This window comes from Prunus mume, linkage group LG2, assembly GCF_029339155.1.
Source record: "Prunus mume cultivar Tortuosa linkage group LG2, ASM2933915v1, whole genome shotgun sequence".
In the NCBI taxonomy this organism is placed as follows: Eukaryota; Viridiplantae; Streptophyta; class Magnoliopsida; order Rosales; family Rosaceae; genus Prunus; species Prunus mume.
In genome coordinates, this window is record NC_142699.1 from 35,785,937 (window position 1) to 35,808,325 (window position 22,389).

The 22,389-nt window shown below is 36.0% G+C and overlaps 3 protein-coding genes across 4 annotated transcripts; 1 reads left to right on the forward strand and 2 right to left on the reverse strand.

The window, feature by feature from the left end:
• Nucleotides 1–7,329: 7,329 nt before the first annotated feature.
• Nucleotides 7,330–8,401, forward strand: LOC103323036 (DUF581 family protein, putative (DUF581)). The gene is made up of 2 exons (XM_008224995.3): nucleotides 7,330–7,711; nucleotides 7,916–8,401. Exons 1-2 carry the CDS (start codon nucleotides 7,443–7,445, stop codon nucleotides 8,112–8,114), a joined length of 468 nt encoding a protein of 155 aa, XP_008223217.1. The 5' UTR covers nucleotides 7,330–7,442; the 3' UTR covers nucleotides 8,115–8,401.
• Nucleotides 8,402–11,421: 3,020 nt separating this feature from the next.
• LOC103323035 (Dynein light chain type 1 family protein) lies at nucleotides 11,422–14,080 on the reverse strand. Its single transcript, XM_008224994.2, has 3 exons — nucleotides 13,649–14,080; nucleotides 13,400–13,505; nucleotides 11,422–11,722 (listed from the first exon to the last, which is right to left on the reverse strand). The coding sequence occupies exons 1-3, from the start codon at nucleotides 13,817–13,819 to the stop codon at nucleotides 11,640–11,642; spliced, it is 360 nt and encodes a 119-aa protein (XP_008223216.1). The 5' UTR covers nucleotides 13,820–14,080; the 3' UTR covers nucleotides 11,422–11,639.
• Nucleotides 14,081–14,526: 446 nt separating this feature from the next.
• LOC103323052 (fanconi anemia group I-like protein) lies at nucleotides 14,527–21,667 on the reverse strand. 2 transcript variants are annotated; one of them, XM_016791963.2, is made up of 13 exons: nucleotides 20,464–21,663; nucleotides 20,099–20,180; nucleotides 19,788–19,979; nucleotides 19,327–19,391; nucleotides 19,091–19,250; nucleotides 18,458–18,703; nucleotides 18,263–18,379; nucleotides 17,895–18,086; nucleotides 17,635–17,716; nucleotides 16,194–17,119; nucleotides 15,588–16,089; nucleotides 15,317–15,507; nucleotides 14,527–15,197 (listed from the first exon to the last, which is right to left on the reverse strand). In XM_016791963.2, the coding sequence occupies exons 1-13, from the start codon at nucleotides 21,486–21,488 to the stop codon at nucleotides 14,745–14,747; spliced, it is 4,233 nt and encodes a 1,410-aa protein (XP_016647449.2). In that variant the 5' UTR covers nucleotides 21,489–21,663; the 3' UTR covers nucleotides 14,527–14,744. The 2 variants fall into 2 exon arrangements, with proteins under 2 accessions (XP_016647449.2, XP_088900441.1); XM_089044315.1 differs by lacking the exon at nucleotides 14,527–15,197 and having other exon boundaries at nucleotides 15,318–15,470; nucleotides 20,464–21,667.
• Nucleotides 21,668–22,389: the final 722 nt, after the last annotated feature.

The following is a 22,389-nucleotide window of genomic DNA, read 5'->3' on the forward strand; positions in this document are numbered from 1 at the left end:
TTTTTTTTCCATCTCTCCGAAAACTTTTACTCGTTACTTGAGACATTCGAACTTCAAATTGTTGTCATTTTTAAGGCCTCTTTCCTCTGCCCTTGAAGTTTGATTAGTTTGGGCTTTTAATCTGCCTAGTCCAATCAGCAAAACACATCCGGCCCTGTAAAAAGAGATGGGCTTAATTAGCATCTTATTCACAATTGTCAACCTATATCTCTGCATAATATTATATTATAGAGTCATTCTATAGTGCAGGTCTTATATACGGCCTTTAATGGAGGTCGTATCTCTTAATAGTTGGATTAAGATTCTTGAATGACTTCTCAACATTTTCTTTTAGAATTATTCCTTTTTATGCTGGCTATACCTATCCAGTCTCCTCAACCGGATACTACATTCATGTCAATGACAGTATAACATATGTGCAGAAGTTTTTCTTTTTGTTATACTAAATTAAATTATAACTATTGCTTTTCTCCTTTTTCAGTTAAGGGCTGGGCAGGTAAACTGATGAAGACGATGGTGACTGCTTGCAGTGCTCTGGTTTCTTTCTTGTATTGTATCAATGGGGACCATAATAAATTAAGGTTCATTGAAACCAAACCACCATGGCATGGGGATGGGGTTCGTTTTACGTCAGTTGGACTTGATGTGATCGTGCGCCCACATCTAATTAAACATAAATGGGGAGTTAAGATGAATATCGTAACCATTGATGCCTTCCCTGCAGATGTAGGAATTTATATGAAAGCCAGTTTACGAAAAAGAGAAAAAGGAAGATGCAAAACCCTAGCTGTATATTAATTTCATTGCATTAGAAAAGAAAGATTTTATATGCCAACGAGTTATTTAATATTTGATCATAATGGCAACATTCAAAATATTTAGCGAAAGAGAAAAGGAGCATCATTCAAGCTTTCAAATCTACCAATCACTTCAGCTAGCTTTTTCTCAAACCTCCTTATTATTATGTAATTATATCTGTATACAGTAAATTATATAAAGAAATTTTCGGAAATATATAAATATATATACTAAATCGCTTTTGCACGTTGTCTATCTGTTAATTTGATTAGTGTTACTTCTCTTTTCAATGTTATTTCAAATTTGATTATTTTTAAAAAATTGATTTAAAAAATATTAATATTTTATATTATCACATTATAAGCTCTTACATGAATCAACAAATTGTAAGATGCATAACATATTGTACAAGCACCGTTTTCTATCTACATATTGGGTATAATTGAAAAAATTAAGATTTCAAAACATAAAAATAAGGTCAAAAAATTGTACTCAAACTATAATGAAGCTAAATATAATATGAAAGGTAAGAGTTATTAATGAAAGTTGTCCCATGAGATTTTGTACACATACGACAAAAGAGAAGGACACAGTTACTTATTTGGAGCTGGAAATTCTCTTAGCTATAATTTTTATCGATGACGACAAAAATGACAGCTCTCGACTATAGTGAGACTAAATCTAATGAAATTCTTTCTGTAAGATTTTATGCATACATGCGACAAAAGAGAGTTGGTACAAATCGAAAGCTATTTTCACCCTAATTTTTACTAATGGCAACAAAATGACATTTTGTCAAATATAGTGGGGCTAAACCTACTATAAAAGATAAGATCTATTGAAATTTGTATTAACCATAGGATTCCATATATACATATGATAAAAAGAGAATCGACATAATTTTTAGAGTTGAAAATTTGTCTTTATTGTCGTTTTTGTCGTTATCGATACAAAAAATTACAGGATAACAATAAAATTACAATTTCCCAACATTAGTATGGTCAAATCTAATACAAAAGGTAAGACTTATTGAAAATCGTTTCTATGATTCATATTCCACACTTGTGGAATGTATGATACATTAATGAGGCAATACATCTTCCTGTGTGTTTGGAAGGGAAGGAAGTGAAAAAGTTTAGAATGGGATGAGTTTATAGATTTTAGCGAAGTAATAATAGGAAGAAAAAGAAAATCAAATCAAATCATGCTAACTTGATTGTATAATGTGACAATTAATGCGTCAATAACCATTAGGTAACCTAGCTAGAGTCCATAAGTCTAGTCAGTAGTAGTTGTAATGGATTAACATGGGTATGATCATAATTAATACCCAAGTGACCTAAACTAAGCAAGCCCTCAAATGTCATTCGGGCGATGGCAGGGCAGTAGAGGAGGCATGTCAAGATGAGAAATAACCAGAGCCACCTGTTCCCCTGTGGCGCCGGCTTTATTATAAAGAATCTACGTACGGCCTTCTGCAATTTTTTGTTTGTTTTGTATTTTGTATTGGAGAGACACTAAACTGACCGCACAATGGAGCAAGCCCCCACTATCCTTACACGTCATCATCCTCCCAGTACCAACACCTGGAAAAAGCAGGCCTCCTCCTCCCTCCTTTAATCTTTTCTTTGCTTTGCTAGCTGAGCTCCACAATGCAAAGCATTAACCTTCTCTCTCTCTCTCTCTCTCATCAGCTATATAGCTATGTACGTACAAGATATGATGACCTATCTCTTCATCTCTATCTCTATCTTTTTTTTTCTTTCTTGTAATTTAATTCCATGGTTGATCCACTTTGTGTGTGTTTAAAAAAGGCCAAAGTCGCTAACTGCATCAAACCATCTGTTCGTTTATCTCTTCGAGGCTTTTCTTTTAGTAAGCAAACTATCCCTACCATTTTAGAACTGATATAATACGATCCTTTCTTCCCTTGCTTCAAGACCACCCAGCTGGGTTTAACCAGTCTTTACAGTATAATAATAAATACTTACACCCCCCACACCCACACCCCAACCCCCCTTAGAGCTTTCAAAAGTTACCATCCCCTCCTCCATCCATATCTAATTACGTGGTTACTTACCAATGTTCTGAATCTGATATGGTTTATTAAACAAATGGGGTATAATTATTAGATCTTATCTTCTATTTGATCTGATAGTAACATGAGTTTATGTGTAAACAATTGGACTTCCGCATTTGAAAATAATATCTTCATCTGATCACTTTTCTAAATGTACCATCAAATCAAATGTGTTTGATTTACATCTTTTTTCCTATTCTCATCTTATTTTATATCTTATTTTACATGCATAACGGGTGTGATTTCGTTCTCACCTATAATTGGACTAGGCCTTAAAGATTTAAGATTAAGTTACTTGATTCATTATTCTTGATAAGCATGAAAGCAAAAGCAATTAAAGGGTGTTTAACTATCCTAATTCATATGTGTTATATTTTTCTTGTACGTAATTCTTTCCCTTGGTCAAAATTTGCAAAAATGAAAAGTAAAAATAATATCTTGCTAGGTCATAGGATTAATTAACCATCAAAGGCTTGCGAAGGATTTGATAGGGGGTTGGGCCTTATTGCATTTAAGAATATATTTGGTACATCGTATTAGACTTTGGATAAGAGTAAATAGTCCATGTAGAGTGTTTGGTGTCAACTTATATTATTTAATTACCTGGCTATTTTAAATGAATTAAGCTTTTAATACTCTTCTTACCTGACTAACTAATACAACTCATACACGTTCACTTGAAAAATCAGACAATGATGTTTTCATCTTCTTCTCCTTAGGGTTCTTCTCTACTATCTTTTCATCTTCTTCTCCCTAAGGTACTATCTTCTCCACATGTTATTATCTTCACTCTTCTCTAGGTATCCGGAAACAACATCAAATACGGTATAACTTAGTCAGACTATTTATCCAGAACAACACCAAATGCTTTATAATATATGGATAAACAATCAGTATTCTTTGGAATAGATTAATACTATCCAACAAAAATTAGTCAGTATAGTCTGATGTACCAAACGAGCTCTAATCCTCCAATTAAGAGAAACGTGTCTTCCTTTTGGCTTGTAAATATACATGGTAAATAATAATTCCTTGGTACAATTGTAATTATACCTGAGATTAGAGTAAAATAAAATAAACAATTAATAGCTCTAAGTCTAAGATATATATATATGTATATATATAAAATAGGGATAGGTATGCTGAGAAGGCTGCAATATAATGAATATAAAAGGTTGCTAGCAAACTCAATCCTCTCCATCTTTGCAATAATTTATATGTCACGCCCCAGACTCGGGGTCAGTGGAAATCTCGAGCCCGGTGCTTGAGAAAAAAAATAAAAAAGAAATATAAAGAAAAAGAAAGAAACCGTTTAAAATAAACTTCTCTTATAAAAATAGCTCCAAAATCTTACAACTTTACAATAAATAAATAAAGCTTTATCACTCTTATCTAATTCAGTCTCAACTGGTTTAGTCCTTATCTTACCCTCTAATTCATCTGAAAAATTAAATAGAGTTAGAGATGAGCAACTATCGCTTAGTAGGGACATGAGACCTTACCACAGTAGATTGATAAAAATAAATTAAGTGACATACAATCACATAACCAAATATCACATTAATAATATTAATGCATGAATGTTCTTCATCTATTCCTGTTAATTCATATAACTGGACAAGCAAACCACTTAGTCCCAAATGCCAATTTGTATGAACTAACACTCATGTCAACCATCCCATAATTCTCCTTTTGTTAGTCATCCTGTGTAGTTCCATGTCACCAGTCCCGCATCACCCAATAAAAATCATGTGCACTGTGTGATCCCTGAGATCTAATACCTACCAAGAGTTCGACTCAACTACACAAAAGATCATTCCCATTACCCTCTTTTCTATCATTATTTTCTCAACCCAAGAACTCCAAATAATTTCCATGACATGATATAGTTCTTCTTTTCACATATCTCATAAAAGAATAATACTAGTCTTACCACATTTTTATATCACAATTTCATACCATATGATGTGGCAGCTGATGTGTACATATCACATCATGTAAACTAATAGTTTCTGTTTTTCTATTTTTTTTAATTAAAATGCACTTCATTCATTTAATTGATGTGTCATATGATATGAATACCCACATCATGTGGTATAGAAATGTGGGATAAAAATGTGGTAAGTGTAGCATTAATCCTCATAAAAACAATGTAATCATTTAAATATCAACAATGTACATATAATCATGCCAACATTAATTAAATAATTAACAATACGTAAACACCCAATATCAAGAACATTACTATATCATGCATAATATATAGTGCTCACGAAATTTAATTAAATCAATCCCCTCAAGAAACCCCTACCTTGATTCCAAACTATAGCTCCTAAAACACACGCAAAGCCCTCTATCTCCTCTAATATCATCTTTCCTTGCATCTCTCTATTACCTTGCATTTGCCGCATGCAATCTCTAAGTTGTTGTATTGAATTAGTAGTGAAGTAGGCTCCTATTTATAGTACAAATAAGAGTCGGCTAAAGACGAGATAGAAAGGGAATGTCGGCATATCAAGTAGGTGGTGTGAATTGGCATGTGCATATGAATGTAATGCTACTAGCTATAAGAAATTATGGCAGGGGTAAAGCTAAGCAAATTCAAGATATACAGATGACAACTCACAAGGTGATAGTACTCCTAGCTTGGCTGTAATAAAATGTACATGTCTATCACTATGAATCAAAGTTGATCACTACAATCCTTTAAACTTAGCCACCAAGTACTAATAACATGCATGAGGTGCAATGATGTAAGATTTTATTAATGATAAAATTTATGAAAGTATAACATGTACTAAGACAATTATATATATATATATATAAGTTTTAAACTAAATACATAACAAAATATTTAATTTCTGGAAATATAATATATATATATATTTAAAAATATGGGGTTTCACATGATATATATATATATATTTATATATTTCAAGATAGATTTGGAATGCTATGCAGATCAACATAAACAAAGGCAGTCATTCACTTAGAATTACAGCTGCTCCATCCAGGAGTGCTCATCCTCCTCTTTTTTTCCTTTATTTTATGTTGTTGGGGTGGGGATGGAAGCCATAAGTTATCAACCACATCTCTACCATAGGAGAAGCACTTGAGTGCAAATGGGGTATTACTGTCTTCGCTATATATTTTTGGCCAATCACGCTACGCGTGATAATTTTTCCTCTTGATATAATTTGATTGGCTGGGATTAACAAAATAATGTTATTCCCATTTCATATAAGTTTTTCTGCTACCAGAGGCCTCTGTCTAGTAGTTCATTCAAAAACTTCTGAATTATTGGGAAAATGATCTAAATTGTCTTGCCAAATTTCAAAGGAACAAGTGCTATATATCTTTATTCATCTACTAAATCACCATAAATATTGTAGGCTATCAAGGGACATAACGGGATTACAATTGCAAATATCCATCGTAGAACCATCTAGTTATTCATCTTATGATATTTCTCTTCTTAATATTGAAAAACATCTAAACTTGAAATGCTTATCCGAATGATTTTTTTTTTATGTTTAAAAACATTGATTGTGCATAAAACAAAAGCAATGAATGTCCTGTTTATATATTTTAAAGTTGGATTAGGAAGCATTTAGATAGTCTATATAACACTATTGAAGACCTTTTAGGAAAGCAATTAGTAAACCCCACCCTATCTGTTAGTGGGTTCGGATTGGGTTAGAAATTTGTACTTCCATTGGTCAAGAAAAAGGAAAATAAATTGAAAAAAACCCAGGGTGGGTTGAGATAGAACTTTCAAAAGAATGTCCAATCATCCTCACCAACAATGTTTACCATAATCTATTAGGGCATTAATATAGATTAATGAATTAAGTAAACAATAATCTTCCTTTCGTTATGAAAAAAGACAGAAGAAACCAAGAAAGAATTTGTAGAATATAGCACACAAAATTATTAGAAGGTGTGTAATAAACTCAAAGGTTTGTTGTTAGTGTGTTTTGGCAATTAGGCATATAGACAAAAGCAAAGCATGCTTTTCTGTCAGTCTTCAGTTCATGTATAAATCATACAACCCATGCAACCCTCCACAGAATAGAGCAACTGATCACATGACCCATTTCTGGCTTTTGTTCGAATGCGACTGGGTTTTTTTGTTTTTTCGTTTTCACTTCTGACCATAATAATAATAATTATGAGACGAGTTTTATGCAAGCAATCACATTTAAAACGTAAACATAAGCAGACAAAACAAAAACAAAAATAGCCCAAGAGAAAAGAAAAAAAAACCACCAAAAAAAGAATGGACAAAAAAAAAAAAAAGAATTGGGAACTAGAGAAGGGGGTATGTGGCAGTTAACCAGCACAAGGAGTCAAATCAATGGCTACGCTAATCGTCCTTGTTACTGCTCCATAGCTGTTAGGGGACCCACCAATCTCTTGTCTTTCTGCTCTATTTATTTTCCTCAAATTTTTCATCCTCCAGAAGCCTCTCTCCCTTTCTCCCATCACCAAATTTACAGAGAAAGAGGTTCAAAGAGTGTTTTTGTGTGTGTGTGTTGAAGCAGGCACACATAGAGAATGAGATATGGTAGGACTTAGCATAGTATTGGAAGGTCAAAAGGGAAGTGGTGGTGTGGGCAAAAATATCCCACAAGTGATTAACAAAACCACCATGGTTGTCACCAACAAGCCTTCATCTTCTTCTTCTTTTTTGCCTTCTCCTTCAAACCCTTCACAAAGCCACAAAAATCTTCTCTTTTCTCCACAGACACCCTTCTTGGCCCCAACTTTTCTTGACCAATGTTTTTTGTGCAGACAGAAACTCTTGCCTGGCAAAGACATCTACATGTACAAGTAAGTCTGCCCACAACCAAAAATAAATAAATAAATACAAAAAACCACACTTTTTTTGTTAAAATAAGCACAATCCACCTCCGATTTTACCGTTTCTTAAAAAACCCAGATGTTGTTTTTGGTTTTGCATCATTGCATGGCGGTATTGGAGAAAAAAGTGAAGATCTTGATTTGGGTTTTTTTCATTTGGTTTTGAAAATGCAGGGGTGATAGGGGCTTCTGCAGCGTGGAGTGCAGGTACAGACAGATTTTCATGGACGAGGAAGAGAGTCTTCGCCAAGAGAAGCAGTGTTCAATGGCTGCCATGAAACCTACTTCCGCTTCCTCATCATCTTCTTCTTCATCTGCTGCCTCCAATCAAAGGAAAGGAACCAGAAACCGAGGCAGTGGTTTTGCCTACTGAGACTGAGAGAGAACCAGTTGGAAACCAAGAATTGGTTTCTTTGAGTTGTATTTTCAGTTTTACCCTTTGGTTTACTTCGAAATGACTATGATGTTCTTTGTCCTGTCTTTTTGGGTGCTTCCTGCCAAGAGGCCAAAAGGATCCAACCTGTTTTGCCCCCAAACATTTTATCTGTAATAGCCCACGGTTTTGGTTGCTCCGCCATTGTTTAGAGCAGAAACCATTGAGGACAGTGGAGGGATTTTGTGACAGTTAAGAGGGCATTAATGGCATTTTGTTATTGTGCATTGATGATTTTATAAATTTTTTGAGTGTGGTAATACTGCTCATGAGATGGAGCATGAAGGTTAACTTTTTACTTGTGTTCTTTTCTTTGACACGATGACAACAATGGAAAATCTCTGTTGTTTCTTTTTCTGATCCGATGCGCATTTTTAGTGGAATCGTAGAGGGAATGTCTAAATTGCGCACTGAGTGAGGGGACAATAGTATATATTGGTGGACAGCATAGTGCAGAATTAGTACTTGGAGAACAATGTCATGGTCCCAATAAGAAAAAAAGATTACTGCCACCAAGGAAGGAACAATGAGATTGAATATATTTCTTTCAACCCCTTGCAATTATCTGGTTTAATTTATAGGCCCTCCCTTTTTATGCATCTTAAATCTAAGCCCCTCTTGATTTGATTGCAATTTGCAACATTGAATACAATACATTTAGTGCTTGAAATGAGTCTGATTTTGATCCTTTAGCTACCGTTTTAATTTCATGGGTTCCCATTCTTACATTTGACAAAGATAGGCTGTCCAATAATTTGCCAAGGACGGTGGATGGTCTTGGGTTCTTTGATCATTAAAAGAAATGGGGAAGGAAAAGCCAAACAAAGAGAAGGTAAAATGTTTCATCAAGTAGAAAACATCCAAGGATAAATATCACAGCGGTTGCAAATTTTTTGCCAAGGAATGCTGACTGTCACCGTTGATCCATGTCGCATTACGGGAACTGTTTTGAACGCACCGGTTAGACGTAATTTTTCTCTGACGATGCAGAATAAAAAATATATTGTTTTCTTAGTGTCGCATTCGAGAAAAATTTTGTTTGCATCGAATATTAGTAATTTTTCTCTGACAATGTAGAAGAAAATTTTATCATTTATTTATGTCGCATTAGAGGAAGGGTTTGCATGTGTCAATTATAAGTAACTTATCTCCGACGATGTATAAAAAAAGTGGATTGTTGTCGGTATTGTATTAGGGGAAGATTATGTATGTTTCGATTATATGTAACTCTTCTCTGACAATTTAGAAAAAAAGTTGATTGTTACCATTTATCGGTGTTGCATTAAGGAAAAGTTTATTGTAATCAGTTGGCTTAGGTAAAGTTTCGTATGCACTGATTATATGTAACTTTCCTCTAACGACGTAAATGGACAATATTTTATTAGCATTTATCAGTGTCGTATTAAGGAAAATATTTTGTCTTTTATATGTATCAATTATATGTAACTTTCATCGAACAATACACGTGGTACCTACCATACCAAGGCAGATCAGGTCGCATAATAATGAACTTTACGTGCATATTATGGGAGAAAGGATACAATAATTTTTCCTGCACAATCCAATGATATATAGTGCTGCCATGGCTTCATCTGCAAGCACTCGAGTAATTTTTGTATGGTGGTTTAGGTGAGGCAAGCTAGATGCATGCATGATGGGAAGTTGAAACATCATGTCTACACAAATTGACATTGGGAAACAGTTCCATAAAGAAAGATACAAAACAAGGAAAAGGGTTTCTGGTACGAATCAATCATTTGGGTAAAATAGTGGGTGTGAATCTCTTTTTATATTTCTTTTACTTTTCTTCTGTGAATGAACATGGATTAAAAAAAACAAGCACAGGAATTAGGACCTCGGAATGGAATCTGTATGCTTTTTTATCTGCTCATGCAGTCTTGAAAGTAGGAACTTGGAACCCTAGAAAGAGCACTACAAGAAGGAAAGAGAGATTGGAATTTGGGAAATGCTAATTGGAATAAATAGGATTTGCCACTTATTTGTCTTTATGCCCTCCCTCCCTCCTATATATTTTCAATAAGCCCTCCCTGCAAAACGACACTGCAATTTTAGGTCTTTAACCTTGCTGCTGCCAGAGGAAAACCATTTTCAATAGCTTCAAGACCACTGTGAATTCTGATTTTCGCAGACTTGACATTGACAGAGAGAAAATGAAAGGCTTCTGTAGAAGTTTATATAAAATATGACAGAGTAGCCAAACTCAATATATAGAATTCTACAAACTTTTTGTAAAAGAGATTAAATATAATAATCTTCTTGATTCTGTTCCCAAATAAACATTAGACTTGCATCATTCGAGCCGATCAACTTGCCGGCGGCTAGACATGATAAAAATTCTTGGATTAGAATTGCCAAAAAATTATAAAGATTCTTGGGCAGACAGATATAGCCGATTGAAGAGTGAGCTAGCTCTGAGTGGAGTTGCCATGCAAGATTCGTTTCCTTCATTAAAAAAGAATAATTATCAATAGTTGCCCCCCCAAAAGCCTATTGAATTGAAAGTGCTAGTTTATCTATTAGTTGTTTAAAAGAGATTTCAATCTAATCATATTACTCAAAGAAGAGATTCTTAATTTAATCTAATCTAAACTAGATGGAGGGAGATTTAAACTCAGGTGCAAGCGGAGAGCATATCCGCTCTAACCAACTTGACTAAGTCCATGCGTCCGAAAAAAGAGAGGAGATTCTTATGTTGGCTGGGAGTGACTTTATTTAAAGGCAACTGAAATTTTAAACCTATTTGAAACTATTGGACTTTAGCTTAGCCATGGGCTTCATGGCAAAGGTTTGTTGCTTGACTTCAAAGGAATATATGCTATTAACTAGCTAATAAACTATGTGTAATTTACCACCACTAATTCAATCATTCTTAAACCAGTAAGAGTATCTCCCCTTGATTTTGTACGTTCATTGAAATAGTATAGCTTTCCTTGTTCCTTGTTTGTTCAGTAGGAAAATAATCAGTTCACAGCATGAAATTGAATCAATAATTAGAGTTAGATAAACCATTAGGTTTTAAATTCATGTCTACATCCAATCAAGGAAAAGAAAAAGTAGCAACTTTTCTGATGTTTGGTGAGTTCGTAGTAAAAACCATTCTTCTAAACCAGAAGAGAATGGTACAAATTAAGTTACTGTGATGTGAAGTTCAGAAGTCCCCATACAAGTTCCATATTTTCACTTCACCCAACAAAGAAAAATGAGAGCTTTCTGATAAAGAGCCAAGTTTAGAGAAACAATTCATTTGAAAGACTGAAATTCATATCCAAGGTTCACAGCCCGTAGAAGTGATATTAGATATACAAGTTAAGCACACGAAAATGTTAAGCAAGCGGTTTGCAAGCTAGCAGATTTCAACTAATACATACAGGTGCAACTTATGGCATCACAATTTCAGGCTCGTCATTCTTTTCATCTCCATCTTTGCCAACATGACAACCGTGTTCAACCGGATTTAAATAGCAAAACTGCTTTCTGATCCAAGTAGAAGTAAACAAAGTGGTTTGTTTCATGAGTCACATATGAACCTGCACAAAGAAACACGAAATCATAATTGTGAACGATTCTTATTCTATGTTACAAATTTTTTGTAATTTGGTATACAAAGAACAATCTAAAGATTACTACTAAGGAAGAAAGATAAAAACAACTCTATGTTAAATGATATAATCTCTGGATTCAAATTAAGCAAGGAAAACAAAAGGGATTCCGAAAATCCCAAATTACAGACAATTTCTATATATTGCATTCTGAATGGAGCACGAAAAATTAGCAGCAATTGCCCTTGGTAGTCCTTGTTTCAACAGAAGCTGGATGCCATATCAAAGATCATCGAAGGCATTATACACAAGCCTTTGCCTGCTACACAGGCTATTCCATGCATATGTCAGGAATACGTTGAAAAGAAAAGGTCGCAGCTACGTTAGACCCAACAACCAAATGTAAGTGTGAACACTCTGAACTCTGAAGCAGCAATGTCAATGCTTGTGAGATTCATAATTAACCAAAAGGGTACTTGTGGAAGAAAATAGGAGATTCACATGACAATGACGAACCATTCAACCTAGGTGGTGCCTCGTGTTTTTATTACAACTACATGAAGCTGACAACTTGGTTGAATAGAAACTAAACAAAATGACACTCTGGTTCTCCATGGGAATCCCAGAAACTGTTTCCTCTCAATAGAATTGGTACAAACTAATACTACTAAACAGGAAATACGGACACTTTGTTAAAACCGAGGACTGATTTTGAATTCTACACCAATCTCAAACCATTGCATGTGCAAATGTAAACAGAGGAAAACACATAGAATTTACATGAATCAAATATCATGCCATATGCAGAAGTAGAGCAAAACAATATGGCATACACGTACATTCACTGTAAGCAAATCGACGCCTCGATGGGCTGCCTCTTGCCTCGTAATACATCACAAGCACAAACTTTTTTGATGGATGGGCTATGAATAAATTTTTCTCAACCCAAGCTGTGTTAAGTGAACTACTCAAACATCTCTCCTAAACCTTTTTCCAGATAACCACCTACAAAGTACAGAAGCCAAACCCCAAGCACATTTAGTTATGTGCCTCCTCCTAAGGCATCAATAAGACATTGATCTAGCCATAGCATATTAGGCTCAACCTAGAACATCAAGTACACAACCAATGAGCAAGCCAAACCGACAACTTAATTTCAATCATTGACAAACATGATTTAGATTGCATAGAGATTATATACAAGACTGAATCCCCAATTTTCTATTACTTACAAAACCCTTTCAACCATTCAACCGCAGCTGAATATCTAATTTTCTAAAGGTTGAAGAAAGAATAATAACAAAGATCCCTCCAAAATCAGGATCCATTGAAGAATAAACATTGGTCATCAGGTTTTCCACTCTCGAGTTTAAGTACCCTTCCATATCAACAAAAAAAGTAACACATATTATCAAAGTTTTTCAGCCATTCTACTGAGAATTTCTTAATCTGAGAGAGCTACAATGTTTTAAATCTATTTCATTTCAAACAGCACAACCAATCCTGATCAAACTAGAAAAAACCCAATAGCAACTAAAAGCACAAAACCATGCATTAGATTTGTTCATTATCACCCAAAATTCTGAAATGTTAAAACAAAACACCCTAATAAGAATAAAGCAAAAGAATACCCAGAAAAGGGAAGAGAGAAATTGAACGGGTTACCAAAATTACGACCGACGATGCAATGCCAAGTGGGTCCATGCCTCTTATCGAACTCCTTCTTAATATACTCCGCAACGTCCTTCTCGACGCTGTGCTTCTCAAATGCCTGAATAAAACCCAGAAATTCAATACTTTCGTTTTCCCAAAAAAACCCATTTGTAAATTAAACCCAAAGATTCTTAATGAGAAATTTAAAAAATAATAATAATAAAAAAAAAACAAGATATAGAGAGAAAGAGAGGAGCTAACGCCGATGGCGATGTCGACAGCCTCCTTCTGCATATCCTGGAACATGTCGGCGCTCTTGATGATGACACGCTTGCCGGTGGCTGTGGTGACCGCCGGCGAGGGTTTCCGGTCATCGGAATTAGGCTTTGCCGACAGAGCTCCGGGGACACTTCTCTTGGCGTCTTCACTCATTTTGTGCTCTTTTTCTTCTGCGCTTTGCTTTGCTTTCAAAAGTGAGAGAAAGTCTGACTGTGTCTGGTTCTGATTTGGTAATAAATCAGAGGTTTGCTTGCAAAAGCAGGACGAGACTTGTTCTTTTCAGCAGAGAGAAGAAGAACACCCTCCACATCCACCCTTTCTCTGCTCTCTCTCTCTCTCTCTCTCTCTGCGAGCCTGTGACTGACTCTGACTGTAATGAGTGGAATGAAAGTGTGAAATTATGGAGATGCCTTCTTTTACTTTGTTGGGTTAGGGGCTCTTTCTTTTCTTTTTCTTTTTTACTGCGTTTTGAGTTTGGTGGGTTTTTACCGCGTACGGAAACAGGAAAATCGTTCCCCGATCCATGATATGCCTGAAGATCAACGAGTTTTACGGCTAGGTAAGTTGTGTGAATGGGACGTGACGGTGTCGTTTTGCCCCTTTCTGGAATTTAAATCCTTTTGGACGTCCAACCAAATTTAATAATTTCATTTTTTGTGTAATGATGGCTGTGTTTCTACCCTTTTGTACTTTCAGCTCCAACTCATCATTCAAATGGTACATACCATTAGGCCTCTTTTGAGTGAATACATGGATTAGGCGAGTTAGTCATACCAGGAGTCCACTTCTTTGCACTCAAATTCGAATTCTAATTAGACTAATTTAAAGTCACTATTCTTTATACATTTATGAACAGTATGAGAAATTAAAATGAGAGCATAAAGATCACTAATTTGTAACAAGCAAATCACTACTTTTGCTTAAAATTCTATCAAAGTAGTAGGCAAAATATCAAAACTGAGTTGGCCGAAAACATAAGTATCAAAATTGAAAGATGGCCAACTGACAACTATGAATTTCCTGTATAACATAATTACTAATAGTGTATATACCATTTATCAGCTCCATCCATTTTGTTTTAGGCTTCATCATCAGAGTCCTGCACAACTCTGTTGCTTCTCTTCAACCTCTTGGCACTAGGAAGGCCATCTCCATCTTCATTATCAGAGCCAGAGTCCCCTGCAACCAGAGGACTATTGTCTTCTGGTGATAAAATATGCTCTGACCCATCATCATCTCTTTCATTGTCACCAAGATCCTCACCTGACTCATTTTCAACTGCATTGGAATTGTCCTGGTTTGGTTCTTGACCTGGAGGATCTTCTTCCCTGTTAATGTTGTTTGGGATTATTCTGAAATCCCGCGCAGTACTACGCTTCGCGTGCCTTAATAAATTTACTTTGCACACTTTGCTAAGCTGGATGAGATACTTTTCATAATCTTCTATTTGAAATATCAGTTCCGGGATGCATCTGTTCTCCCTCTTTATTTTGTTGATCATTCCCTTTGTATTAGCATTTTCTTGATGTTTCTGCAACACAAGTATGATGAAATGGAACACCATCATCAGGTAAACCTTTACAATTGAGCAAACATTTGATAGTGCAATGAGATAATGGGAAAAAAAGGCCCTGGGAACTATTATCATACCCCTTGCATAATTGCCACAAAGTCATATAGAGGATTCGTGAGCTGCTTGCAGGTTACCTCCACAAGCTTCTGAAACTTAAGGCTAGGAAAAATCTGTTTGCAACCTTTAGGAGCAATCCTAAGCTTTGACATTTGAGCTAAATGCTTGTAAAACCTTGCACAAAATCGCAGCAAAAACTCAGCTTGAGTATCTGCACAATTTCAAAGCAAAAATGCATAAACAGGAGTGACCTACTTTAATTTCATTTCTTAGTACAAACTGCACACGTACCGTTGAGGCTCATTGAAGCAAAGGATGATAGTACTTTCACCACTGCTTCTGCCCTAGTGTAAAGATTTTCCTCAAGTGCCAACACCGGAGATTGCTCGATGTTCTGACTAAGATGAATGCTTTTTTGAGAGACTAAAGAGAATGTCTTCAACTTTTTGATGGCCCAATCCATATCAACTATAACTGCTTCAATTATGTGCAGGATACAAGAATTTATTGTGGGACTTGTCAGATGGTTTACGAGGGGGTACACTTCAGACACCTTCACTGGGACATTTCCCTCTGATCCAATAACCTTTAACAGCGCTCCAGCCATATCTTGACATATTATTAAATCATTTGGAGGTGAGCATAAGCATAAAGCCAGTGTCACAACACTTTTAGCAAACTTTGAGTTTAATATTTCATTGCTCTTGCAAACGCTAATAGCCCAAGCTCCATGGGAGTTACTTAATTTGCTTGGCAATTTGCCCCCAATGATCAATATCATGTCACAAATAGTCTGAAAGAAAAAGTAGTTCTTTTGAGAAATCGAAAAATCTCTTTTAGAAGGAAAATTAAAAAAAAAGGAAGACATAAATCAGCAAGGTCATAGATGCTGGTTACCTCAACTTCACTAAAAAATGAAAGCGCACGAAGCTCAGAAAATAGAGGCTTCAATGTTTTTACAATGAACAGTTCTTTGCTTCTTGTATGTTGATCTTCGATTATGGAGATTGTTTCACTTTCATTATCCGAACCAGCATGCTGAAAAGTGGAGATTGAAACCATATCTTCAAGCAAACCAGTCAAGTGTGAAGTCCGTGAGCAAATCATTATCAATTCCTTCAAGCAAATCAAGGCTAGATGAAGATGTTCCTTTTGTTCTTGAACATCTTTCTTTCCCTTAGCTTCTGTTTTGTTTTGATTTGACACCATCTTTGGCCCTGATGTAAGCAAAAATATCAATTTCAACAAGGGGGGGCCTAACACTTTAATTTCTCCATAGATCAAAGTTCTCAATGGATCGTCATTTTGCAGAACAGAGGAAGATTTTATATGACTAAGGGACGCATTCAAGACAAAACAAATCATCTTAGAGCAGCATTTTGATGTCTTGGAAGTAAGCTGGCTATGGTTTTGGGAAGCTGCAACGTGATTAGGATTATCAGTGTTGAGTAGTTTCAATACTGTTTGCAATATCTGATATATACTCGAAGTTGCAAAGAAAGAAATTCGTCCTTGTGTCACTTTTGAGTGGCCTGACTCCATGTTGTTTGGTACATCATGAGCGGAAGTGCGAGGATTTCCTCTTCTGATAACTGTACTCTGCCTGGAGAAACCTGTATCCTTATCCAATGAATCATGAAGGTCAACAAACTCAATAAGCTCCTTTTCCAGATCCAATTTCTTTCTGTCTGTTGCTTTTTCCAACTCAGTAGCAATAGAATTCAAGACTACTTCAATAATTCCTGATAAAACCAAAGCGCAGCATTTTCTTTTGTCCTCTTCAACAGATGCAGATCCTGGATCCTGAGTTTGACCAAAGATGCCTGATCTGACACAAAAATAAACTAACTGTTAAGGAGGATCTGCCCCTTAAATAGGAATGATCAATTAATGCTTAGTTCACCCCTTCTTAAGGGACTTAAGTAGTTTCCACTCTGACTCAAAATATTATTATTTTTAATTAAAAAAAAAATCAGCCTGGGTGTTGAAGAGAGACCTTATTCTTTCTCCAATACCACATAATCAAATAGAGGTAAACTAATGCTTCAGTTAATCTCCTTTTAATTTTCACTTCAAAACCATCCGGATAAATAAGAGAAAATTTAAAGAACTCAGCTAGGATACAGAATATGTGTCTAACAAAGCACAATAAACTTTTCGTTTCTTTTTGCTTAATGTTTCACCAAGCGCAAATTCCCCAAAAACCAGTCTTTTGAAACATTACAAAGTATGCATACCCCCAAATTTGAAAAAGATAGACTAATGATACTTCACACAACCTCAAGAGAAAACAAGGGAGGGAAGATATGGCATAGGTTAATAAAGTATTTCTGCAAACCTTCCAATTTCTGATTTCTCAGAGACTTCCGTATCTTCAAAAAAGCAGTATGGAAGGAGTCAACAGACGAATTTCTTCCTGCCTGTCAGTGGTTTCATATTGAGATTGTAAGAAAAAATATATAAATTATCTTATTTTTTTACATCAAAACAAGAAATCATATTGTATCAAATAAATAAATAAGAACAAGAAAGAAACCAGAAACCATATGTTATCTATAGCGTCATGAGTTTTGTTCATTACTACGAGCAATCAGATACCTCGTTTTCTTGTGAAAGGGAGAAACCTAAACATGCCCATGACGATTCCAAGGCTTGCTCAGTTTTACCATGAGGTTGTAGAAGTAGCATCCAAGAGATACAAGATAGAAGACAATGTAAAGGCTCTTCAATATAAGCCTTGCCACTCTCTGATTTGACGCAGCAGTTAATTTGTAGTTGAATGTCTTCATCCTGCCAACATAGTGCTTCGATGTTAACCGTGGAATTTAGATTAAGCAAGGTTTCAGTTTCTTCTCATGAAATTTGACATGATAAGCTATGTTGATTCCTAAAAATGGATCAAAACTTGGAATTCAGAAACAACATAAAGCTTCTTAAAACAAGCAATCACAAGCATCTGCATTTACCTCCTTAAAGAACTGGAGGAAGTGAGGCAACAGAAAATCAAAGACAGCCCTCCCACTTGACGGGTCCACCAGCACAAGCTTCACAAGTCCATGATACAGGACTTCCTTGACATTTGCCTAAAACCATGACCCAATTATATTCATAGGCATTCTTCAAACTAAAAGAGAATAACATTATCAAGATGAACACAAAACCTGCTGATAAAGACATCTCTGTAGCAAACCACTAAGCTCTTGAAAGAGGCCTCCCCCCATGCTGTAGCGTATCTCAGATTGCTGGCTGCTACTAGCTTGGCTAGATGACTCTTGAAAAGATAATGGGTCATCTCTCTTGGATTGTTTTTCTGCAACAATCAGATCAATAACAGCAGAAGTTGCTGCCAGACGAACTGCATCTTCTCGTCTAAACATTGCCTTACGCATTACCAAAATTGTGTAATCCTGCATTGAATTAAACAAGAAAATAAATATACTTTGTTTATTAACAACTTCAACAAAAAATTTCACTCCTATAATAACATACTTTGTGCGCAAAACATGACTGTATCAGAGTGATTCGGTACTTCATACCCCAAAATTCAAATTTCCTTTCCTGGCTGTCATACATCATCTCACTTAAAATCCAATGGACACCCATGAATATACATATTGTTTCTAGAACTTTTCAATGTTAAAAAAACTGTGGATTATGTGCACATTCCAGGTAATTATAAATAAATTATAAATAGAAAAAACAGAAGCTTTTCACTAGAGCTTAAGAACATTGTATCACAATTCACAAGTATAAATGTATAATTTTGACATAATAGGCAATGGAACATTGACTACCTGAAGATCACGGCTGAACTTGATGAGAGGCAATAAAACAGAAACAACTTCCGCAGCAACTTTGCCATGCATGAAAGTGAAATAATCTAACAATTCCTTCATACGGGAAACATGTTCTAACATGGGATACGGATAACTCTGAACAAGATTACCAAGCAGTCTGCACATAAACAATAATTAAACCTTAACACAAAACATAGTATAATCATCATTGTTAAGCAGGTCACTTCGATTACCTTATGATTGCCATGCTCTGCTCTGGCTTTAAAGAAAGGATGCGAAATTTGCACCGCTCGATAATCTATAAAACATTGAAATCAATCAACTAATGTTGTAAATTGTGGATGGTTAGAGGACGACGTGAACTGGTTAAACATAATTTGCCCTGCTTTCCAATTACATGGGTTTTTATTGAAATTGATTTTTTTATATGAGAAAAGACACTTGTCAGATACTTTTTCAGACCCACTTTCATACACTGATATGTTTAAAATCATTAAAAATCCTATAACTAAACATGTGTGGCTGTTGCACAACTCTACAACAAAGAAAGGCCAAGTCAACAGATGAAGATATGTCATTGTAAATAACATTCATACACGTATATTATTATTTCCCCCTCTCCAACTACAAAATCATAACTGAGCACTTTCCAAAAGTTAGTAATGTGATTCCATATTCAAACGGCTGTACTGACCTCATTCCTTGCCATATCATGGGCTTCGAATAGAGCTTTCAGCATCTGAATAGCAAGCTCCTCAATGCCTAACAAACCACTTGAAGTGCAGGGCTCTTTATGATTTCCCCCTTCCACTGACTCTAGCAATGAAAAAGAAAACTCCAAAATGCTGGGCACCATATGTTCCTTTCCATAGTTGCTCTCATTAACCTAAATTTCAATGAAAGAGTGAATTGCATAACTAAACTTGAAAGAACAGATGAATTGCATAACTAAACTTGAAAGAACAGATGTCTACATATAAAAGGTAACAGACAAAAGGCAATTACAGCTCTTAACATGGCCTTCTCCACTACTTTGACATTCTGCAGGTATTCTTCCCTCATGTCATCAGGTATCCACTTACAATCTCTGCAAGATAAGAACGACTTTGCAAATTCAGTCCCCAAAGAAGGAAAGAAAAGTTTCCAAATAATTACCTAACTAAGGAGAACAACATTTAAAAATAAAAAAAAATTATATTTATGTTTTCTGTAAGAAGAGAAGGGGACCTATATACATATTGTGCTGAACATGAACGAATGTGACACTTCCTGAGACAATTTATCCATATTACTTATTCATAGTAAGCATTCACAACCACAACTTCAAAGAAAACTAAACAAATAACAAAACTGACAAGGCATCAACTCACTTGACAAACTTGTAATCCCGGTACGTGGTAAGCAGAGCTATTTTCAAAGCCCCCATCGAGCTGTCGCCGAACTTCCGAACCCTGGAAACCGACAACAAAACAGCAACGGTAAAATGATTGAAAGCTCTGAGATCGGATCTCACAAGCCCCATCACCTCTTGTCCCAGTGAAGGGTCCTGCTTCACTGCAAAGTTCACGTGAAGCAACACAGTCCCTTCAACTTGCCTAACTATGGAGCTCGCCTTGGATCCCATTTTCGACCCAAAAAACGTCACAATCCCTTCAATCACCTCCCTCTTAACAAACCCTTTGGACCCCAAAACCAGCAACTGGTACACTAGCGACGGCAAGTCCTGCAAGTCTAAGCTAGACATTCCCATGAACACCTTTTCGACAAACTCTCGAGCCCTCGTTTTATCGAGAACCGGAAAGTCCCGGACAATTGAAACCATCTTGATCACCAACCATTTGGACCAATTGATCCCCAGAATCTTATCAATCACCGAATTGACAAAATGCCCACCACCTTCAATCCCCTCGGCATTGCGAATCAAGTTGAAGCAGCGGGGAAGGAGATCGAGGATCTGGGCATTCTCGGAGTCGACGATTTGGGGCAAAAATGACACAATGGGTTCGAGTATTTGGGGAAGTTCGGTGGTGGGTACGTAGGGTAAGAGGGTGTGGAAGAACTGGATGGTCTTGAGGGAGTTTGGGTCGTGTGGGATTCTGAAGGAGGTGAAGAGGTGGGTGTAGGAGAGGAGGACGGAGGAGAGAAGGGTAGAGAGAGAGTGGGTTTGGGGAGATAGAGAGATGAGGGAGAGGAGAGAGAGAGTGTAATCGGAGACTGGCTTCGACGGCGAAGAGGATTGAGAGCGAGAAGTGAGGTAGGAGAGGAGGGTTTGGTGGGACGAGGTGGTGAGGAGGAAGGAGGGGATTGGTGAGCAGGATTGGGCCAATCGTATGATATCGGCGTCTGATAGAGGTTGCGGCGGTTCCCTTGGGGCTGTGGTTGTAGTTGGGCTCATGGTTGCTCGGGTTTTCTCTGAAATTCTCAGTCTGTTTAATTTCTCAGTCGCCGCAAATTTGATGGTGGTGGTGGCGAGCGGTTGAGGGAAGCTTGCTGTGGACACTACAGTAGGGTCATGTTTCTCTGTTGCGCGGGAAGAGTTTCGTGCGGAATTTTGGCAGGGGTTTTTTAAATTTATTAAGCGCTTATTAACACTCGGTTATCGTACCTTTTTTCTCAAGCGTTTTTAAATTGATATATATATATATATATATTTTTGGTTAGATAATTTATTTATTTATTTATTTTGGTTGGGGAGAATTTAAAAGTTTTAGAAATCATTTTTTTTTACGCTTGGATTCACAAAGTTTTTTGAATACATTGCGAACCAAAGTGAACTCTTGGTGACATGCATTGAAAATAAAATCATAGGGAGTTTCACTAAAACACCCAAAATGAAGGTTGAAATTATAAAAAAACCCAACACCCAAAACACTTTATAAACACACCCAAAACCCATCATTACACACACTCAAAACTCATTTATAAACACACCCAAAAAGTTGACTTTGGGGTTGATTTTGGGTGTGTTTCTATGTTTAAATAGTCTTGGATTTTTTTATAAATACATGTCTAGGATTGGGTTTATTTATAAATTTGTATTTGATCAATTCAATTTTCTTTCTAAGTTTTTAAGTTTACCCTAAAAACATTCAATTTTGCGAACATTAATGATAATTTTGAGCACTGAAAGTATACTAGTATAGAAAGAAAACGACGACACCCAAACACAGTTTTGATTTATTCAGTTGATTGTCGCAAAATTCTTTTACATGCAAAATAGTTATAATTACCAATTCATGACATTATATTCTCTACTTAGACAGTAGTGACATGTAGACTAGCTCAAATGTCATCAA